The following is a 19,191-nucleotide window of genomic DNA, read 5'->3' as shown; positions in this document are numbered from 1 at the left end:
TAATTCAACCAATAACTAGGTGATAAAATTTAGCTTGTAATAAACTGATTTTAGTTAACTTGTTTTTGTCAGTTAACTTGAGGCGGGGGTCGGGCAAATAAAACAAAATAAACAGCATGTTAAAATTTTGAGTTGAATTCGACTTTGTATTTCAAAACACGACACATAATGTTGGGCATAATCACGCGCTCCAACGAACAGACATAAACATTACTCACACAAGTAAGAATATAGAACAATACAAATAACAACACTTTTGACTTTCGGGATTAGAAGTTATTGCTTACAAAAGCGTAACAGCTTTTGGATCAGAATGCAATTGATTAAAAGACCACTTGGCCGGCAGGAGATTTGGAAAACTTTAAATAATTAAACATCAGTAGTAGTAATTGGAACTGTAGCAGTATTGGCAGCTCCTACGGTAAGTGTTGACGATGCCTCGTTGGCCAGCATCTTCTTTTTCTGCTTTTTCTCGCTTGTGTGGACCGCCATGAGTTTGGCACTTACAGCTTCTTTAACTTGCTGCTCTGTCAGAATAGATCCTTTGTATGCTTGATTCCAATATCTTACCATGAAACCTAAGAAATAAGTGGTTATATAACTATCCGATGCATAAAAAAAGAGGTTTTGTCGATAACGTACCTATAATTTCATTCAAGACCTCCTTGGGATTTGCTGGCTTTGGCTTAGAGCCTGGCATACTTGGGCAGGTATTGCCGGAAAGAGACATGTTAGCCGATTCTTCTGGCTGATACAAAGCGTCCATAATAATCGCAACACCATTATTTCTTGATTTGTTTGAATTGCCGTCTGTTTTTAGAGCCACCTTTGCCTTCCTCAAACTGCTCTCGCTGATCAAAACTTCTTTAAAAAGGAAAACCTTTTTACACATAGAATTCATTTAGTTAGAACTATACGAATATAAAGCAGAATATGGATGTGGATATACCTTATCAGAATTTACAGCTCTGCTGTTAAGAAGACCAGGGCTTCCGGCAAAAGATGATGTAGGAGAAAGGTTATTGGATGCCTGTAGGGCTGTTGAATTTTTCAAAATGTGTCCCAAATCCAGAACATGCTCCTTCATTTCTGTAGAAATTATTGGTTATTAAAGGTATGAAACATATCACAGAATTGTTTAAGTTCTTACTCTCAATGAGAGCTATAGGTTGTTCCCTTTTCAATTTCTCTAGTTCTTCTTCGACGTCAGCCTTTTTATCTTCGTACTCGGCACACTCCTTCGCGAGTTTGTCCACATCATTTTCAAGTTTTTGATTTTTACTGTGTAGTTCCATGTTTTCCTTATTTGAAAAAAAAAGAATTAGTCTTACAATTATTGAATGCGTGACCAAAAATAAAATAATATTAGCCTATACTTTGTCCAATTCTGCATAAGTTCTTTTCTTTGAAGGTTGAGGTTGTGACTGTGATATATCAGTTATAACACCATCACCACTAATCTCGTCTTAATCATCAAGGGTATAACCAGCAGGTCTTGGAACCATTGTTGGATAACAAAGGGAACGCTTTGCCTTTGAAGTAAACCTTGTTCCAGTCTTTTCAATATTTTCCATGATAAGTTTGTCTCTTTCCAATGCAATTTTGGAAAGATCATCTAAACATAACGGAATAAAAACAAATGAAAGTTTGGAATAAATTAGGGTAAAATGTAAATGTAGATATTTATTGTACCACAGTGATAGAGAATTAGGCCAGTCTTCATTACAAATTTACTTCCATCACAATTCTCTGGAATTGAATAATCGGTGAAATCATAAGGGGTTTTATCATCATCCTCACTAGTCCATCTATGAAACATTTTATCGTTAGAATAAACAGATACAAGTTTAATACAAAACAAGAACTATAAAATAACCTGAATACGATGACCTTTTTACTTTGGATCCATGAATCCAACAAAGAGATGCAGTCGATCAAATCCATGTTATCTAGACTAAGACTAGGCTTGAAGAAGCTGCGCATTGTAGTGATGATAAGTTTCTCATCAGTACACTTAAAAAGAATGACTGGGAAATTGACTGTTGACTTTGCCATTCTATGATACAAAAATGTAAATTCCTCATGACTAAAGATAAAGTTTCAGAGCGTAAAATAATCAAAGGTAATATACAAGGCTTGCATTAACTTTGCTAAAAAATGGTTTCAGAAAACCATTGCCTCTCAAAAACAGGCTATAGGCTATGCAATATATGATAAATCAATTTAAAAAAGTCACAACTTACTTTTTATCAAGACAGAAAACGAGAGCACATTCAGAGTGACGATCTGAACATTTCAGTGCAGACGAGATTTTTTACGCGGGAAACTGCAGCTCTTTTTTTTACAATGTTGCCGGGTAATATTTTTCGACTGTAAAAATAAACATATAGCAGCCGCCTATTGCAGGCTACTGTCAAGTCTTTGTTTTGCGTGTTTACTTTTCATCTTCTTTCTAATTTCAAATCAGCCAATATGTCTCGTGATTTTAAAGGAAAAGAAGGGGGTACAAGAAAATCCAGAAAACGAGCTGCGGAACGGGAAGAAGAATTAGAGTATAGAAGAACTCAAATAATGCTTGAGACCGAGAGTTCGGCATCAATTTCAGTGAATATTTCAGTTCCATCCAAGGATGTAGATGTAGTCAGCGAACATCAAAACTTAATGGTAATTAGAACTTAACGAGTTTATTTCTTTTTGCATCCATACAATACAAATTAGTAATCTTTACATAGATCTCCCAAAATGAAGATCCCCCTCCATTAGTCACTTCGAATAGTGGTCCAGCAGGTTTGGAATTTACTCGAGAAATAGAAAGTCAGCCAAGCCAGTATGTCCAACTAGATACGGCAACTCCTTACATGGATTCTGATTCTGATTTTAGTGATGACCATGATATAATTATTATTGTCAGTAATTATTAAAGCCAATAGTATACATAAATTTTGATTTTTCCTTCGTTCCATGTAGGTTGAAAGTGAAGACCCCCCATCTGTTTATCTATCAATTTTAAGTGTTGCCTACTATCTATCCAACAGCTTGACGAAAAAAGCATTAGATCATCATCTTAAAATTCTAAACATGTCCACACAAGGTGTCCACAAGCGACTCACCAGTGTACATAATCTAATGTCAAAGTACAATCACTTAAAGTCAGAAGTGGAAATTACGTATATTTGCCGATCCTTAAAGTGTGAAAATGTTCTTGTCGTTCGAGACGACAAATATCCCAAAGTACAGTATCCTACAAAAAAATCCGAACACCTTGGTCTCTTTCTTTATTTAAAAAAAAATATTTCGGCATTTTTTTTCTTAATTCTAATAAATGAACTTTGTAAAACAATTAATTCTACATATAATATGAAGTTTTCAAAGTTAAAAACAAAAAATATACATTGAATTCCGCTTTTGAAAAAGAGCTGTGTTCGGATTTTTCTGTAGGATACTGTACATCAAAGTTATGGTCACAAGCACTTCAAAAACAAATCAAGCGACTGCATCATAATTGAAATGCCGATTGAAAAACAGCTGCAATATTTCTTGCAACACCATAGTCTCTCATCAGACACGAACAACCAACAAGAAGATGGTGATACTCTGAGTGATGTTGATTCCGGAGATGGTTATAAAGCGCTTCGAGACCAAGGAAAAATTGACAGTTATACTGTCACATTACAGATAAATGCCGATGGGGCAAAATATTTCAAGACTAGCAAGTATTCGTTTTGGCCATTGATGGCGATCGTCACCGAAGCCAGTTACAAAGATCGGCGAAAGTTCGTAATATTGTTGGCCATCTGGGTTGGCAACAAGAAACCCCCCAAATATGCAGTCATGAGAGGATCCATCGCAAAGTTGAAGAAACTTGAGAGAGATGGATTTCATTACAACGGAAAACTGTACAAGATTCGAGTTCTTGTCATCACAGTGGACACCATCGCTCGCTCTGCCCTTACTAACACTACCCAACACAATGGAGATTGCGGCTGTGATTTTTGCCTTCACCCTGGAGAACAGATTTCTAAAGGACGTGGAACCATTCGAGTTTACCCTCAGCCTGACGAAGAATTTGACGAGGAAAATAATCTGGAGCACCTCACTTACTCTTCAAGATCCTTGGAACAGCATTTAAGAGACGTCAAGATGGCAATGGAATCTGGCCAACGAATCAATGGGGTGGTTGGCCCAAATATTTTTATGGATTTACCTGACTTCAATTTTATAAAAGCTTTGGTTCCCGACTATCTATATTCTTGCTGCCAAGGCGTATTCAAAAGCTACATCATTTTGTTTACTTCAACAGTTGGTGAAAATGGAAAAAAAGAATGGTATTTGGGAAGAAAAATGAAAGTTATCAATAGCAGACTAATTGCAGCCAAACCTCCTTACGAAATTACTCGTACTATAGAATGTCTAGATATTACTAGTGATTGGAAAGCGTCCACTTTCCGTACTTTTCAGCTGTATTATTTCCCTATCTTACAAGATTTGCTGCCTCAAAAGTATTTTATGCACTACAGTAATCTTTCTTATGGGATCTATCTTCTCTTACAAAACCGTCTATCAAGGGAAGATGTTCTCAAGGCGCAAATTCTATTTGAGCAACTTGTAATTGATATGGAAAAACTGTATACTAAGAAGTCCATCACAATTAATGTCCATTTTTTGGTTCACCTTTGTCAGTCTGTCTTTGATTGGGGGTGTTTGTGGGCTACCTCAACATTCATTCCTGAATGGTTTAATGGAGAAATGATGAGCATGTGTAATGGCACTCAACATACAGGTAAACAAATGGCCATTAATTTTCTAATTAACAAGCGATCCACGAATCAAGTAGACCAAAATCCCGGAGGGGCTTTCCAGATCTAAATCCGGAAACACCCTTAAAAATATATAAAAAATATAATCATGTTTGTCTCTGCACGCCGGATTTACCTGCGTTTGCAGAAAGACGAAATTCCCACCCGTTTACGAGATATTAAGCGTTAAAGTGTGGGTTTTTTTAATTTTGTCAGAAATGGGGGGTGCTTTGACATCGCTTTTCTGAAAAGCGAAGGAGCTATAGAAAAAACTAATTGTATAAAAAGGTTTATTGCTATCTCAACTAACAAAATCCAAAAGGAATTTTCTTTCCGGATTTTATTGGTTGAGATTTACTGAGATGGTTGGCAAATTTACTGAGAGGCTCATTTTTCCCTTTTCCCTCTCTGTCTGGCAGCCATTTTTTTGTACTCTCCGCCGCGCTCCTTGCGGAAGCAAGCAGAAGGTTTTATCTGTTGGCCTTCATTTTAGACCCATAGAAGTCATATCGGCCTTCATATTTAGTGGAACCAAGCTGGCTTCCGCAAGGGGCGCGGAGGACAGTACAATAAAAATGGCTGCCAGACAGAGAGGGAAAAGGGAAAAATGAGCCTCTCAGGAAATTAGTCATAACTCAACCAATAAAATCCGGAAAGAAAATTCCTTTTAGATTTTGGTGGTTGACATAGTAATAAACCTTTCTATAAAATTAGTTTTTACTCTAGCTCCCCCGCTTTTCCAAAAAACGATGTAAAAGCACCCCCCATTTCTGAAAAAATTCAAAAATCCCACACTTTAACGCTTAATATCTCGTAAACGGGCAGGAATTTCGTATTTCTGCAAACGCAGGTAAATCCGGACGAACATGACTATATTTTTTATATATTTTTAAGGGCGTTTCCGGATTTAGATCTGGAAAGCCGCTCCGGGATTTCGGTCTACTTGAATCGTGGATCGCTTGTTAAAATGTCCGTTCGTGATGAAGCGTTGGATTTGATCAAAACCAACAATCTTCCACATCACGTCGTTTGTTTATTGTCATAATTACTACACCTAGGGAACTTTCCAAAGGGGTTCATGTAAACGATGGTAAAATCCTTCTCTTGGGAGTTACTACAGGTTACCGCAACTTGACCATTTTTGAAGAAATCGCGATTCGAAATTATTCTCCGTCTCTTCGTTGTAAAGAATTCCCTGATTCCATTAAAGGTATTTTTTATGCAAGACTTAAAGTCGTGGAAACTCAGTCCATTTTTACTACTAGCAGTTATAACCGCAGTCCAAAAAGGAATAACTATTGTGCTTTTATGGAAGATGGGAATTTCTTTAAGATTGAAAGCATTTTCACGATTGAGATTGATGAATAGCAAGAGCATTCATAGTTGGTAGAAAATTTGTCACTCATTCACAAAAAACGTATGTACCCCAACCAATTAAAAACACAGTTTTCTCCGCGATTCCCGGTCACACTACTAAATTGATTGGCCTCAGTAAGGAACTTTTTGCATATGATCCCATAAGTATTAAGGCTAAAAGAGTATGTGCTATGATGAATGATTTGACTGAAACCTTTATTATCACAGCAATCGTCAACACATTTGAAACTGATTAAAACAAATACAAAAATCCAAATCTATTTTATTGTTAGTCTTATATATTACGTACTGCTCAATTTTTTAAATGGTAATTCGGTCAATTTAATGTAGCGATACCGTTTTTATTTAATTTATTTTTATTTAATCCGAGGGATTAGAGAAATTTCTCTAAGGGAGGCTCATTATAATCCGCATCGGGAACTTTAATCGAGGTCTGGGGGTTCCATTTTTTCAAAACGGCCGGAGACCTGTAAATAAGCTGTAGTGTAATAGCTTAGATATAGCTTTAAAAAGACAGGTCGAATCGAGCTAGGAGTTCTAAGCATAGCTTTAGCTTGAAGTAAGCTATGCGGAGGCAGGCTAAAACAGTTTACCTTATCCAGCATAAATACTAGCTTAGATATAGCTTAAAAAAGACAGGTCGAATCAAGCTAGGAGTTTTGAGCATAGCTTTAGTTTAAAGCAAGCTATGCGAAGGTAGGCTAAAATAGTTTACCTTATGTTCAGGTATTTTGAAGGAGAGCTGCGCAAGCATGAAGAAATTCACATAATTGCCAGCTAGCGGCAAGCTAGAAATCACTAGCTTGAACCAAATCAGCTTGCCGCTAGCTTCAAGGTCGAGCGCATAGCTGATTTTTTCGTAAGGGAAGCTTGGTCCGTTCTACAAAACGTGCCCTGTACCAAGCCTTAGATCTGGAGAAATTCATAAAATATTGAATTGTGAAATTTAAGAATTCAATATAACACAAAACTACATTAATTGCCCGATCAAATCTCCTTTTGGTATTTTAAATCCGAATCTTCAGTCAAATAATGATCCCTTACTCCACAAAGGTCATTTAACTTTTATATGGAACAAGCCTAACGTACGATCTCCTCATTGCATCTACGAAGTCATTTGACAAAGAAAGCTTTACTATACGATGCAGAAAGTTCAGAAACTCAACACAATCGAGATATTAAAAACAAACTTTAAATTAATGGTACACCAGAAAAAATTTGTAATTTTGATCACTCTTTTAAAGTTAAAGGAATTGAAGATACTTTTATTCAATATTTCCGCGCCCCAGTAGATAAAAATCAATCACACCGTTTCAACTCATTCCGAACCAGGTCATAATTTAAATGGCATTTACATTGTAAACGATAGAACCAACCTTTGTTTTGGTAAGCTAAAATTAGGAAATTAAACTCTGAGAGCAGTAAACTGCGATACAGACAATGTCGTTAAATTTTTATATCTAAAAAAAGACTCATTCCTAGTTCTCATCAAGACTCTTGTGTTACAGTCAAAACATCCAACCTTAAAATTATTTACAAAAACTGCACCAGAACTAGCTAAAACTGAAAAATTGACTATGACAGCTCCACCGGACTTCTTTGGATTAATTAAGAAAACAATAAATAAAAACCAATAATATTACTAAACATTGCTTAACTCTTAGCGTATTTTCCCAATATAATAGACAAAACAATGATGCGATCCCCAACCTTATCGATTTCAAAAATAGAAACGAAGTATTCCATCCGCAATAAAAATGATACATTCCAAGCAAATGGAGCAGAAATTATTGATGAGGCAAGCCATCATCAATATACATCCAGTTCTTTCATCAAAGAAATTTCTAATCAATTAAATGACGAAATCTGAAACGTATACTGTGAATCCCAAAAAACTAAAAAATTCTTAGCCATGACAACAGCACAATCTAGCCCCATGCTAGCAGAAATAATTTTAGGATTTCCGACTTGTCAACGCGTACAAGCCGACGGTCAAATGATCATTCTACAATGTAAAAAGACCACCGTAAAAGTAGAAGCCCATAAAACCAAATGTGGCTTTGAACCAAAATTTAACGGTTACACAATAGGAAAAGACGGATTCACCCGTAAAAAAGTCCGACCTTGCACCTGGAGCAACGGTCATGTTAACCTTAACGGAAAAACGTTTGAATATGTAAAAAAAAACTGGACTCCGATCAAATCCAATATCAAAATCTCTTCCATTTGCCTGAAAAGTCACTTTGAAGAAGAAGTTTATATTGAAGCTAAATATTTACATAATCTAGAAACCTCTTTCCACTCTAAAGAAAATGAACAAATGAAAATGATTGGTAAATTAATGGCCGTCATGCAGCATGACGCGATCAACCCGATTTCACCTATTCTTTTACATTTTGATTAAAAAACAAGATTCGAATGTTCCTGGACCAACTGGTTTACAAATTTCACATCCTTTTTCACTATAATCCCTATCATAATTATTTGTCTAGTTATCTACCTATTTTTCACACGATTTAATAACACAACAAACTCTTCCTCTTCAAAACACGTATATTACCATCAACCATTTCCATTTAACCCATCAGCTCCAGAGTCAATGCCAGCTATACGCGGAACGACATGGACAGTTCCAGAAATTTTCTCAAATATCAGCAAAGTCCAACCCAGATCTCCCCCTCGTTTTTCATCCCCTCCTTCTCCCGTTTCCACCCCAAGCATTAGCCCCATCACTCCTAGCACTCCCAGCACCCCCAATGTACCAACCCTAAGGCAAGTCATACCGATATTTACGGTAGCCATCCCCGTAGATCCAACCCCACATATCAACTCCACAATATTGCCCCTACCATCCCACAAACATACCCTCTTGGATCATCCCTTCTCTAGAAGTGGATACATCAATCACTCCTCCCCAAACGGAAAGTCTAATACATATAGAACATGACCACACAGATCCAAGATATGTCATATCAAAAGGTTGCTGCTGGAAAGACGGATGATAAGTGTTCACTCCCCTCAATTCAAATCCAACTTCCGCTATCCCAGTTCCTCGAAAAAAAATCACATAAAAACAGTTGGTTTAAAATGGACAAATCTCCTTTTTCAGATACCTTTTCAACCATTTATTTCCTTTATTTATCCTATGCCACAGATGTTACAGCTAGCCGACCCAAAGTTAAAATTAAAATGCTTGGTTATTTTACACAAAATACCAGCTTCTCCACCGTTTTCGCTCCATCAAGAACGAATAAATCCCCTAGTGCTTAAAGAATCGGACGCCCATAAGATCAATTTAATTCCCTCGAGTCTCTCGAGCCAACAGAAAAAGTAAAAATCGTATCGTGTCAATCATTTTATTGAACTTTTGATAATTCTAAAATTTCCTTCTAATGTTTCCAATTCTAATTAAAATGCTTCAAAAATTCTAAAACAATCGAGTCTTCCTATAATGGATAAGTGAATAAAAATTATCAATACTAGGGAAATACCCTACACTTCTATTCTAATGATTTTACAGTCGATTATATTTCCGGCAAGGAAGCCGAAGTCCAATTTCTCCAAATTAAATGTAAATTGGCTTAGGCCAAAAGAACACAAAATTTATTACCTTCTATCTTCCCGTAAACACTAAAATTCCAAGGTAAACATGTATTTTGTTTTTTTGAAAGTTAAATCGTCACTAATAGTTGTGTATGTAAGCACTGAACAGTGCATTCACATCACATCTGACGCCAAGTATATATTGCTTGACCCGATCCCCTCCGAGTCAACAGCAATTATTACTAAATATTCTTCAGAAGTAATATCGCCACAGAAAGTCATGAAATCAATTAGATATTGCGATTCTAAAACAACCCTTTGTTTTTTTTTACTAAATACCGAAAGAAACCTTAAATTGTATGCATAAATAATAAGAATAAACAAAGTAACAAATCAACGAAGGAAAATTTCGAGTTGATTCACTATGCCGCAATAATCCAAACTAGTAAACGCTTAAAGTATAATTAAACGAATGTGTGTTCCTTCATTCTCAGTTTCTATCGTCATAAGTAAAAGTAAAGTAAATTTGTTATTCCAGAAAGAAACGCCTAACTTTTGTTGAAACGGCTATGGAATGAGTAGTGGTGAAACATAAGTTGTTCTGGATTGTCACATCAATATAGCGTTGAATCTCGTACGTAGACGCTTACACCTGTCGCTTTGATTAAATAAAACAGTAAACACAAAAAGCAATACAGAGAAAAGCCGAAACAAAAGTGTATGTTCTAACATTCTCAGTTTCTATATCAGTGTGACAAAATACCGTGGCATCCCTTATTTCTATCCTTGTACAGTATCTTCCAAAACAATCCAAACACCATGGTCTCTTTCTTTATTTTTTAAAAATATTTCGAAATTTTTTTCTTAATTCTAAAAAATGAACTTTGTAAAACAATTAATTCTACACATAATATGAAGTCTTGAAAGTTAAAAACAAAAAAATATATTAAACTGGGCTTTTGAAAAAGAGGTGCGTTCGGATTTTTGTGGACGATACTGTACGTCCCGCCTAAAAGGACCTCTGCAGTATTTCTGCTTAATAAAATTCTTTTCCCCAGTAGAGGATGTGCCACCGTTTGGCGACACCGAAAAAAGTTTTAATAAGCCATTATACCCCTCTATTCTATCTCCCTTGTACGTCTGACCTTTAAGGATCTCTGCAGTATTTTCGCTTGATAGAAACCTTTTCACGAGTTGAAGGCATGTCGCCAAACAGGCATCACCGAGAAAATTTCTATCTAAGCCATTATACCCTTCCCTCTCATTAATATTTAAAACATTCTCATTTCCCTTTTCTAAAAATATACTTGCTTATTGAATTGCTGACCACAAATAAAAAAAATTACTTAAAAAAGCTAATTTTAACAACCCTGGTAGCACGCCTCTATCTATAGGATATACGTCACCCATCTTTTCAGCCAAGTGAGATATTTTAACCCGACGTCCATAGGATTGCCTATGTCTATACTAATGTCGCGCTGTAAGACATCCAAATGGGTACGGCTTACAGCCGTCTTCAAAATACTTAAATTAAAAGAAAAAAAGAAACGTTCCTCGATGGGAGAGAAACCTCGTTCTCTGGAGTGGTACTCCAGTAATCTACCCACTACGCCACTCCCTATTACTTTTCAACTGTATGTGGTTCAACGGCTCTAAATTAATATTAGCAGTTAAAATTATGAAAATTTAAAGACCTTGTCGTCCTCATCTATCCTGTGGACAGATAAGTTGGACATCTCACAGACGTCATGTTACTTCTGTCTGTTAAACGTCTAATTTCTAGACACAAATGGATGTCCGTGATCGTATGATAAACGTAGATCTATAGGACATTTATACGAAGATAGCATAAGGCCGTAGAAAATTGAGTATCCATGTGATATCCAATTTAGGTTGTAGCTAGATCAGATTTGATTTAGACATTAAGACATCTATATGATAGACGATGGATGTCAGTGTGCTACCAGAAAAGCGATCTCCCACTCAAGCGGACCGAAATTCCCCTTTCTGGTGGAGGTACATTTCGGATCGTAATCCGGAAAAAGACTCTAAAAATCCGGACTAGGTTTATTCTGTTGAGAATCGCAAGGCGATTCTAACAAAATAAAATCCGGATTTTTATCTTTTTCCGTTCATGGGTTTTCCAATCACGGTTGAAAAACGTGAAATATCACGAAAACCCGAACTCTCCCCCTCCGTTTACATAGTTTTTCGCCGTATATTCGGCCTTAAAAAACAAACTAATTGAAAGGAAATGTAGCTTGTCCATCCCTTTTTCCGAATCCAAAAGAATTTTTTCTAAATATTGTAAGATGCCCGAGATATCACAATTTTCGTGAGACCTCAATTTCGACACATTTTTCAGGCATTTTATTCGGCGATGCCGATTGCCGTATATGTGACTTAGCCCCCACTCCTTCTCTTTTTCCATAGTTTCCTATGTATCAAGTCCCATCTGTATCGATATACAATGCCTTGATACATAGGAAACAGGGGAAAAGCGAAGGAGTGGACAGAGAAGGGGGCGAAAAGCACACATACGGCACAGGCGATTGCCGAAGCTGATGAACACCTGAAGTCAAGAGCTGATGAAGCCCCCTCGGAAGTGAACGGCGGGCGCGCTGGGAGAGTAACAAAAGAGGAGATTCACGCAGCAAAGCAACTGATCAAGCAGACCCGTACACAAGCAGAGCAGGCTCGAAAGTGAGCGGAGGAACTTCAGATTCAACAACAACAAGCAGAGGAGGCTCTCCAAGATCTTCAGCAAGTCGATGTTAACCCCGACAACTTCTCTTCCGTTAGAAATAGGGGCGGATCATTCACGAAATGGGCAGCAGATTGAAAACGAAATCAAGCTCAGCAGAATACCGCTCCCGACGATTGGATTGACGGGTATGCCAACGGAACATTGAAACCTATCTACACAGCTGGATCCCGATCGTCAGTGAAAGCAGACCTAGAGCCTTTTTTTCCGGAAGATCCCTTGACTGGTTCGAGTGGATCGACCTTTTCCGCGCTTTAGTTTACGACACAGCAAAATCACCGGCGCGATTTGATGCGATCCGCTCATATACAAGCCATAGAAGGCCTCAAACTCAAAAACGATCCCGCCATCTTTAAAAGGTACGCTGAAAAGGTACGGACTCATCTGTTTGACCTCTCTCGTATTGGGGAGACATCTTCTGCGGGATTGATTGAGAAGATTTGCTTGAGGCTTCTGCTACACGACCGTCTAGCATGGAACGATAGCCGAAAAGGAGGCTTGGAGATAAGAAGCTTAAACACATTCGGAGTTTGGCTTTGTGAAAGAGCCGCTGCCTATCAAAACGCTTATAGTATTGCGGCAGAACAGACAACAGTGGCTCATAAATCCAACGTCCGCTTTACTGCCCGTGCTAACCCAGTCCCTTCCAAACAATCGTCCACGTCACACACCTCATCGAAATCCGCTTCACTCCCGTTTTGTTTCAAGTGTGAAGGTGAGCATAAACTCGAGAGTTACGGCGTCTTTAAATCATCTTCTCTAGGAGAACGTGTCGGCTTTTGTGCAAAGCATCGACTGTGTTTTGGTTGTCTGAAACCAAGACATTCGATCCGTTTCTGTCCTCAACGGAAGCCCTGTAGTCAATCCGGCTGCACCTTGTTCCATCACGCGCTTACACGACGTCAATCGAGCCAATCCGGATACTTCCATCACTGCGCGTCCAGCTAATCTACTCAGCGACATCGGAAGCAATCGAAGAGTGGCGATAGGAATGATACAAGATGCAGACGGGCACTGGATAACAGCGAATGTGTTCGTGGATGAAGGAAGCGACTCCACCTTGATGCGGCAAGGATTCGCCAAACTCTTGAAGCTTCGTGGTGCTCATCACATCCTTACCGTCGTCGGAGCCGGGAACGTCGTCAACCACTACCCCTCCCAGCGAATCAGTTTCGGCATTAGAGACTCAGATGAATCTATCGTCGCCATTACCTGCTCAACGTTACCAACCGTGGCCAGTGATACACCTGTAACCGATTGGCCAGTTCTAAAGAAACGTTGGAATCATCTAGCTGATCTACCAGTGACGATGACAGGTGGTAAAGTGGACATATTAATCGTTACTGATCGTTCTCCTCTCGTCACAGCATTGGAATCAAGAATTGGCGGCGATTATGAACCTACGGCAGTCCGAAACAGGTTCGGGTGTTGATCCGAGGAGTGGTGTAGGATGGAACCACAATCACAGCTGTCAGAACCAACACCATCATCGGATCGACCCAATTGGCTGAACTTACCGACGTGATGAGACAATTCTGCGAGACAGAAAATTTCGGCACCGAATATCAAGTCGCCGGGATGTCGGAAGACCATCAAAAGGCCGTCTCAATTTTAGACGGTGAAACCCGGAAGTTGAATGTGGGATATGAAGTGCCCATTACGTGGCGAGAAGGGGAGCCGAATTTGATGTGCAATCGTCGGATGGCCGACGATCGGTTCAAGAGTCTGCTGCGCCGATTTGAACGTGATCCAGAGTTCGAAGCCGATTACAGAAAAGCCATAAAGAAGAATTTTGAAAAGGGCTACACATCTATACTATCTGGTACAGCTGCAGAAGGAGCGAAATACTTCCTTGCGCATCATGAAGTGTACAAGGGTCCGAAGCTTCGGGTAGTTTTTGATGCTGCGGCGCCCTTTAAAGGGAAGTGTTTAAACGACGCCATACTGAGTGGGCCAGCTTTACAACCAGTGTTACCGGCCGTTTTGACCCAGTTTCGAGAGGGAGAAGTAGCTTGGGCTGCTGATGTGGAGGCCATGATTAGTCGCTTCCGTCTTCGCCCTGCCGACGCCAACTACTTTTGCTTCTTGTGGAGAGAGGTGGAGTCAGCCGAAACAATCATTTGCCGTATGGATTGCCTTCCGTTTGGAGCAACATGTTCCCCCTTTATCGCTATCCATACCTGCCGTCGAGCCGCGATTGATGCAAAGGCAGATGAGAAAATTGTGAAGTCATCAAGAAGAAGGTATACGTCGACGACTATTTAAGTTCAGCCAGTTCCGTCAGAAAAGGGTTTGAGTAAGCTGTTGTTGTCGAGAAGATACTGTCCGCCGCCGATTTGCATCTCAATGGGTGGATTTCAAATTCATCCGAATTTGTCCAGTCAATCATAAAATGCGACGCATCACATTCAAGCAAAGCCACTCCGCCACCATTCACTTTCGAATACCGAGAGCGGTAAGGTGCTCGGCCTGGTTTGGGACACACTAACAGATTCTCTAGGTTTCAGAGTGGAGAATCTGGAGGAGTTTGAATTCACTCGTGCCGGAATCGCCAGCAAAGTGGCCAGCATCTTTGATCCTTTGGGAACGGCGGCCCCTTTAATTGTAAAGGCGAAAATTCGTTTACGATCTCTCGGGATGAAAGGAGTGAATTGGCTCGGAGCGGTGGACGAGAGCGATGAGAGCTGGTGGAAGTGCTGGTTTGCTGTCGTCCGTCAACTAATCAACACATCTTTGGATCGCTTTCTGTTTCCGGAAGAGAACCAGATCGAGAATTCACAGCTGCACACCTTCAGCGATGCATCCGAAGAAGCCTAAGCCGCCGTTATTTACGTACGGAATGTTTACCGTGACGGAAGGATCCACATCCATCAGATCAAGGCCAGCAACAAGTTGGCGCCGAAGAAAACTATTTCCGTCCCCAAGCTGGAATTGAATGCTGCCCTCCCGGGTTCCAGATTAGCCAGATTCGTCAGCAGCTCCATTAGCCGCAAAATCGATAATCGATTTTTTTGGACCGATAGTAGCACCGTCTGGAACTGGATCAGAGCCACAGGCCCACAGCCTCTTACTACTAGGTTTATGTATCGAATCCTGTGGGAGAAATCCAGACGCTGACCGAGTCGGGAGAATGGCGCTTCGTCCCGGGCAAGCTGAATCCAGCAGATGAAGCCACTCGATCGGTCATCGAAGAAGAAGGTATCTCACAACGCTGGCTGAATGGTCCTGAATTTCTCTTCCAGCCGGAATCGGAATGGCCTAAAGATCTTCCTTGGATTGCTGTTCCGGACGAAATTCGTACCTGCAGAACCTATGCAGCTCAACTAGCAACGGATGTTTCCGATTGGTCCGACATCCCACTGAATCAATCTAACATCTCAGAATTCTTCAAGCTGGAGGGCCCCTCCTACCAGTTGATCGAGAGATGCCAAAAGGAGAGTTTTTATGAAGAGATAAACTGTTTGAAGAAACGAAAGGCTATTCGTTCTACCTCCCATCTCTTCCAGCTCAGTCCATTTCTAGGACCGGATAATTTATTACGTTTGGGCGGGCGGATTGGCCACGCAACATTGCCGTACGACTCCATTCATCCACCGATTCCACCCAGTAAGCATCCGCTGACGGAAAAGTTGATTGCGGTTCTCCACGAGCAAACACATCATGCTGGAACGAACTTTCTCCTCGCGAAGATAAACCGTGAAGAAGATACGGCGAACCTGTTCAATGTGCATTCGAGAGAGAGGTGCTTCTGTTGGTCAGCTTATGGGAGATTTACCAGCCTTTCGTTTGGACTCTTACTCTCTGCCATTTACTCATGTCGCCATAGATTGTTTCGGACCATTGGAGACTAGCCCTGGGAGAAATAGAGTATTCAAGCGTTACGGCGTCATCATTACTTGCTTGGTGACTAGAGGAGTCTTTTAAGCGCTCGCTGAATCTCTCTCCACTGAAGACTCTTTGCTGGTCTTTCGGCGCTTCATAGATATCTAGGGGAGACTGGAGTATGCCGAGACACCGGGTCAAGAGGGACAGTGAGGGGAAAAATAGAAAATATCAATTAATTTGAAAATTTTTTAGTATAACATGTAAAAACATGTTATCTAATCGGGGTTGAAGTTTGGTGTGTTTTGGTCAATAACTGTGGGAGTTATTGACAAAATAAAAAAAAACGGCTTTTTGATGTAAAAATTTTTCGCCGCCATAAAAGGTATTACGGAAAAAATACAAAAAAAAAACATAATATATTTATACGGGAAGAAACTTTGTTCATTTCTTTATCGTTTAAGAAAAAAAATTTAATTTTAGGCCCATTATTTTAGGAAATATGGACATTTTAAAAAAAGAGAGATTATCGGGAATTTGGGACAGCAAATTTTACTGCAGTTGAGATAGGCAGGGAGCTCCGCCCTCAAATCGGGCGTAGCTAAGCTATTTTTTTCATAAAATGTAAATCTCAATTTACACGATAAATCATAATTTTTTTTTTACAGACACATAGAATTGATATTGGGAAACACGATTTCAATTTTTTTTTTAATTTTTAACAAATTTTAAGGCTTATAAATTAAATGTCCTACCCCACCCACCCTAGTGTCCTCATTTATCCCCCAAAATTGGCACCTCCCACAAATTTTTGAAAACTTTAGCCGTTTCCTACGGGTAAACGGTTTATTCTAAAATGAAATAAAAAATATGGGGGGTACCTCTACATGTTAAATACGTAAAAATGTAAAAAACAATAAAATAGGGTGATTATATTGGGAGATATGGGGGGAAAACGAAAACCGTCCCGGCTTACTCCAGTCTCCCCTACACCAAACCTACAACCGTCCACTCGGACAATGGGACTAATTTCGTGGGAGCCGAGAACGAGCTTAATTCATTTATTCAAGAATTGCCAAAGAGTGGAGCGTTTCAACAGTTCCTGAAGGTGAAAAATACCGACTGGCTCTTCCAACCTCCGCGTGCTCCTCATTTTGGAAGCGCACATGATTGTATCGTTCACTCAACAAAACGGGCTCTCTACCGGGCCCTGGAAACTGAGAAGGCTGGTTTGCGGTATCCAACAGATGAGATGCTTCGTACTCTATTGGCAGAAGTCGGTGCTTACACCACAAACTTACACCAGCACGGATCCATCGGATTTTCGGCCTTTAACTCCAAACGTTTTTGTTTAATCGTCCGCCGACTTATGACTTGCCGCTAGGAGATTTATCAGACGCCCTGCCCCGGGAGCATTTTCGATATGAGCAACGCACAGCTCAACTCTTTTGGGACCTCTGTACCAAATTTTATCTTCCATCGCTCGTTCCGCGGAAGAAGTGGAAGACTAAACAGCAGACTCTCGCTATAGGAGACCTCGTGTTGATGATCAATTCCAATCAACCCCAAAACTTTCCCAGGAGAAGACGGCCTGGTCAGGGTGGTAGAGGTCCAAGCCGACACCGGAATTTATAAGAGAGCTGTTCATCGCCTGTGTCTTCTAGAACGTGCGCCGAAGGATTCCTCTACGATCGAGAATAGTCACGTCGATTCAGCTGAGACGAGCAAGAAGATCTCAGCTGCTCATTGTCACCGCCTCAGAATTTATTATTGTTCTGTTTAACCGTACTACCGTACCGTACTTACTGTGTAACTGACTCATCGATGTTGCGTCTCGATTCGGGGGAGAATGTTACGGCGAAATTATGTTTGTGTCGATTTCTCGCAATCTGGCAACACTCTTTTCCATTTCTTCCCGCTGTCAGAAATACGCCTTATCATTCGTCTGCCTCTCGTTTCTATGTCAGGTTGTCAGAGTTTTGAGTTCTTCTAAATCACCGGCATTTACGTTTCTTTCTGTGATTTTGTTCCGTTTTCTGTCTAACAGAGGTGAGAATTGTCTCATATATATTTTCCATGTGTCTTGTACTAATTATGTATATTTGCAGCTCAGCTATCTGAGATACTCTGCATTCTCGTCAGCTTTATTCCACTGTGAGATTCTGTTCTATGGTCTATAAGCTTGCAAGCAACTTATGTTCTGTCCTTGCTTTATTACTAGTCTTATTATATCTATTATGTTACATGTTCTTATAGTATCTTTGCCTCTTTCAGGCACCATCGTTATTTTTCATAGTCATACTACCATTCTGGCAGGCAAATCTTTACTCGCAATACATTGAAGAGAAAACCCACTGCCGGCCTAAGCTCTAATTTAGCTCCTGAACATCGTTGTTTAATCATTGGAATGAATTATTAGTGATAATTTTATACTGTTATTAAATCCATCAAATATCACTGAAATCTGAGGAAAGCTCAGTGATATAAACTGAGAAGTAATTATAAAAATCAATAGCAAGCTGAATAAAAATCATTATAAAATCAAAACTACCACTCGGGACTCATTGAACAATCATTTATTAATCATTGAAATGATTTGTTAGTGATAAACAAATGCTGATTATCGACGTATACGTGTCAATGAATAAAATGAGGCAAAAGTCTAGTTTAGTGCCCTAGATTTACACTCTTTTACTACAGCACAACATTACAACACTACACTACTACATTGGTAAACTACACTATCACACTAAATAAGCGCACTACATTACTGCACTACATCACTACACTACATCATAACACTAAATCACTATACACTCACAGTAAACATTACAGATGCAACACGCAATACCGACTTTTAGAACAATTTTACGTGAACCCAAATCTTGA

General features: G+C 39.5%; 1 protein-coding gene and 1 long non-coding RNA gene across 2 annotated transcripts; one reads left to right on the top strand and one right to left on the bottom strand.

The window, feature by feature from the left end:
- Window positions 1–1,387: 1,387 nt before the first annotated feature.
- Window positions 1,388–2,286, bottom strand: LOC124327468. Its single transcript, XM_046786399.1, has 4 exons — window positions 2,244–2,286; window positions 1,877–2,056; window positions 1,693–1,808; window positions 1,388–1,615 (listed from the first exon to the last, which is right to left on the bottom strand). Exons 2-4 carry the CDS (start codon window positions 2,053–2,055, stop codon window positions 1,467–1,469), a joined length of 444 nt encoding a protein of 147 aa, XP_046642355.1. The 5' UTR covers window position 2,056; window positions 2,244–2,286; the 3' UTR covers window positions 1,388–1,466.
- A 15,947-nt stretch (window positions 2,287–18,233) lies between these two features.
- On the top strand, window positions 18,234–18,656 carry LOC124325963. Its single transcript, XR_006915469.1, has 2 exons — window positions 18,234–18,351; window positions 18,411–18,656. It is a non-coding gene; the product is annotated as an uncharacterized LOC124325963 (long non-coding RNA).
- Window positions 18,657–19,191: the final 535 nt, after the last annotated feature.

Source organism: Daphnia pulicaria, chromosome 2 (assembly GCF_021234035.1).
Source record: "Daphnia pulicaria isolate SC F1-1A chromosome 2, SC_F0-13Bv2, whole genome shotgun sequence".
Lineage (NCBI taxonomy): Eukaryota > Metazoa > Arthropoda > Branchiopoda > Diplostraca > Daphniidae > Daphnia > Daphnia pulicaria.
Note: the sequence above shows the minus strand (reverse complement) of the source record. Positions and strands in the feature narration are given on the sequence as shown.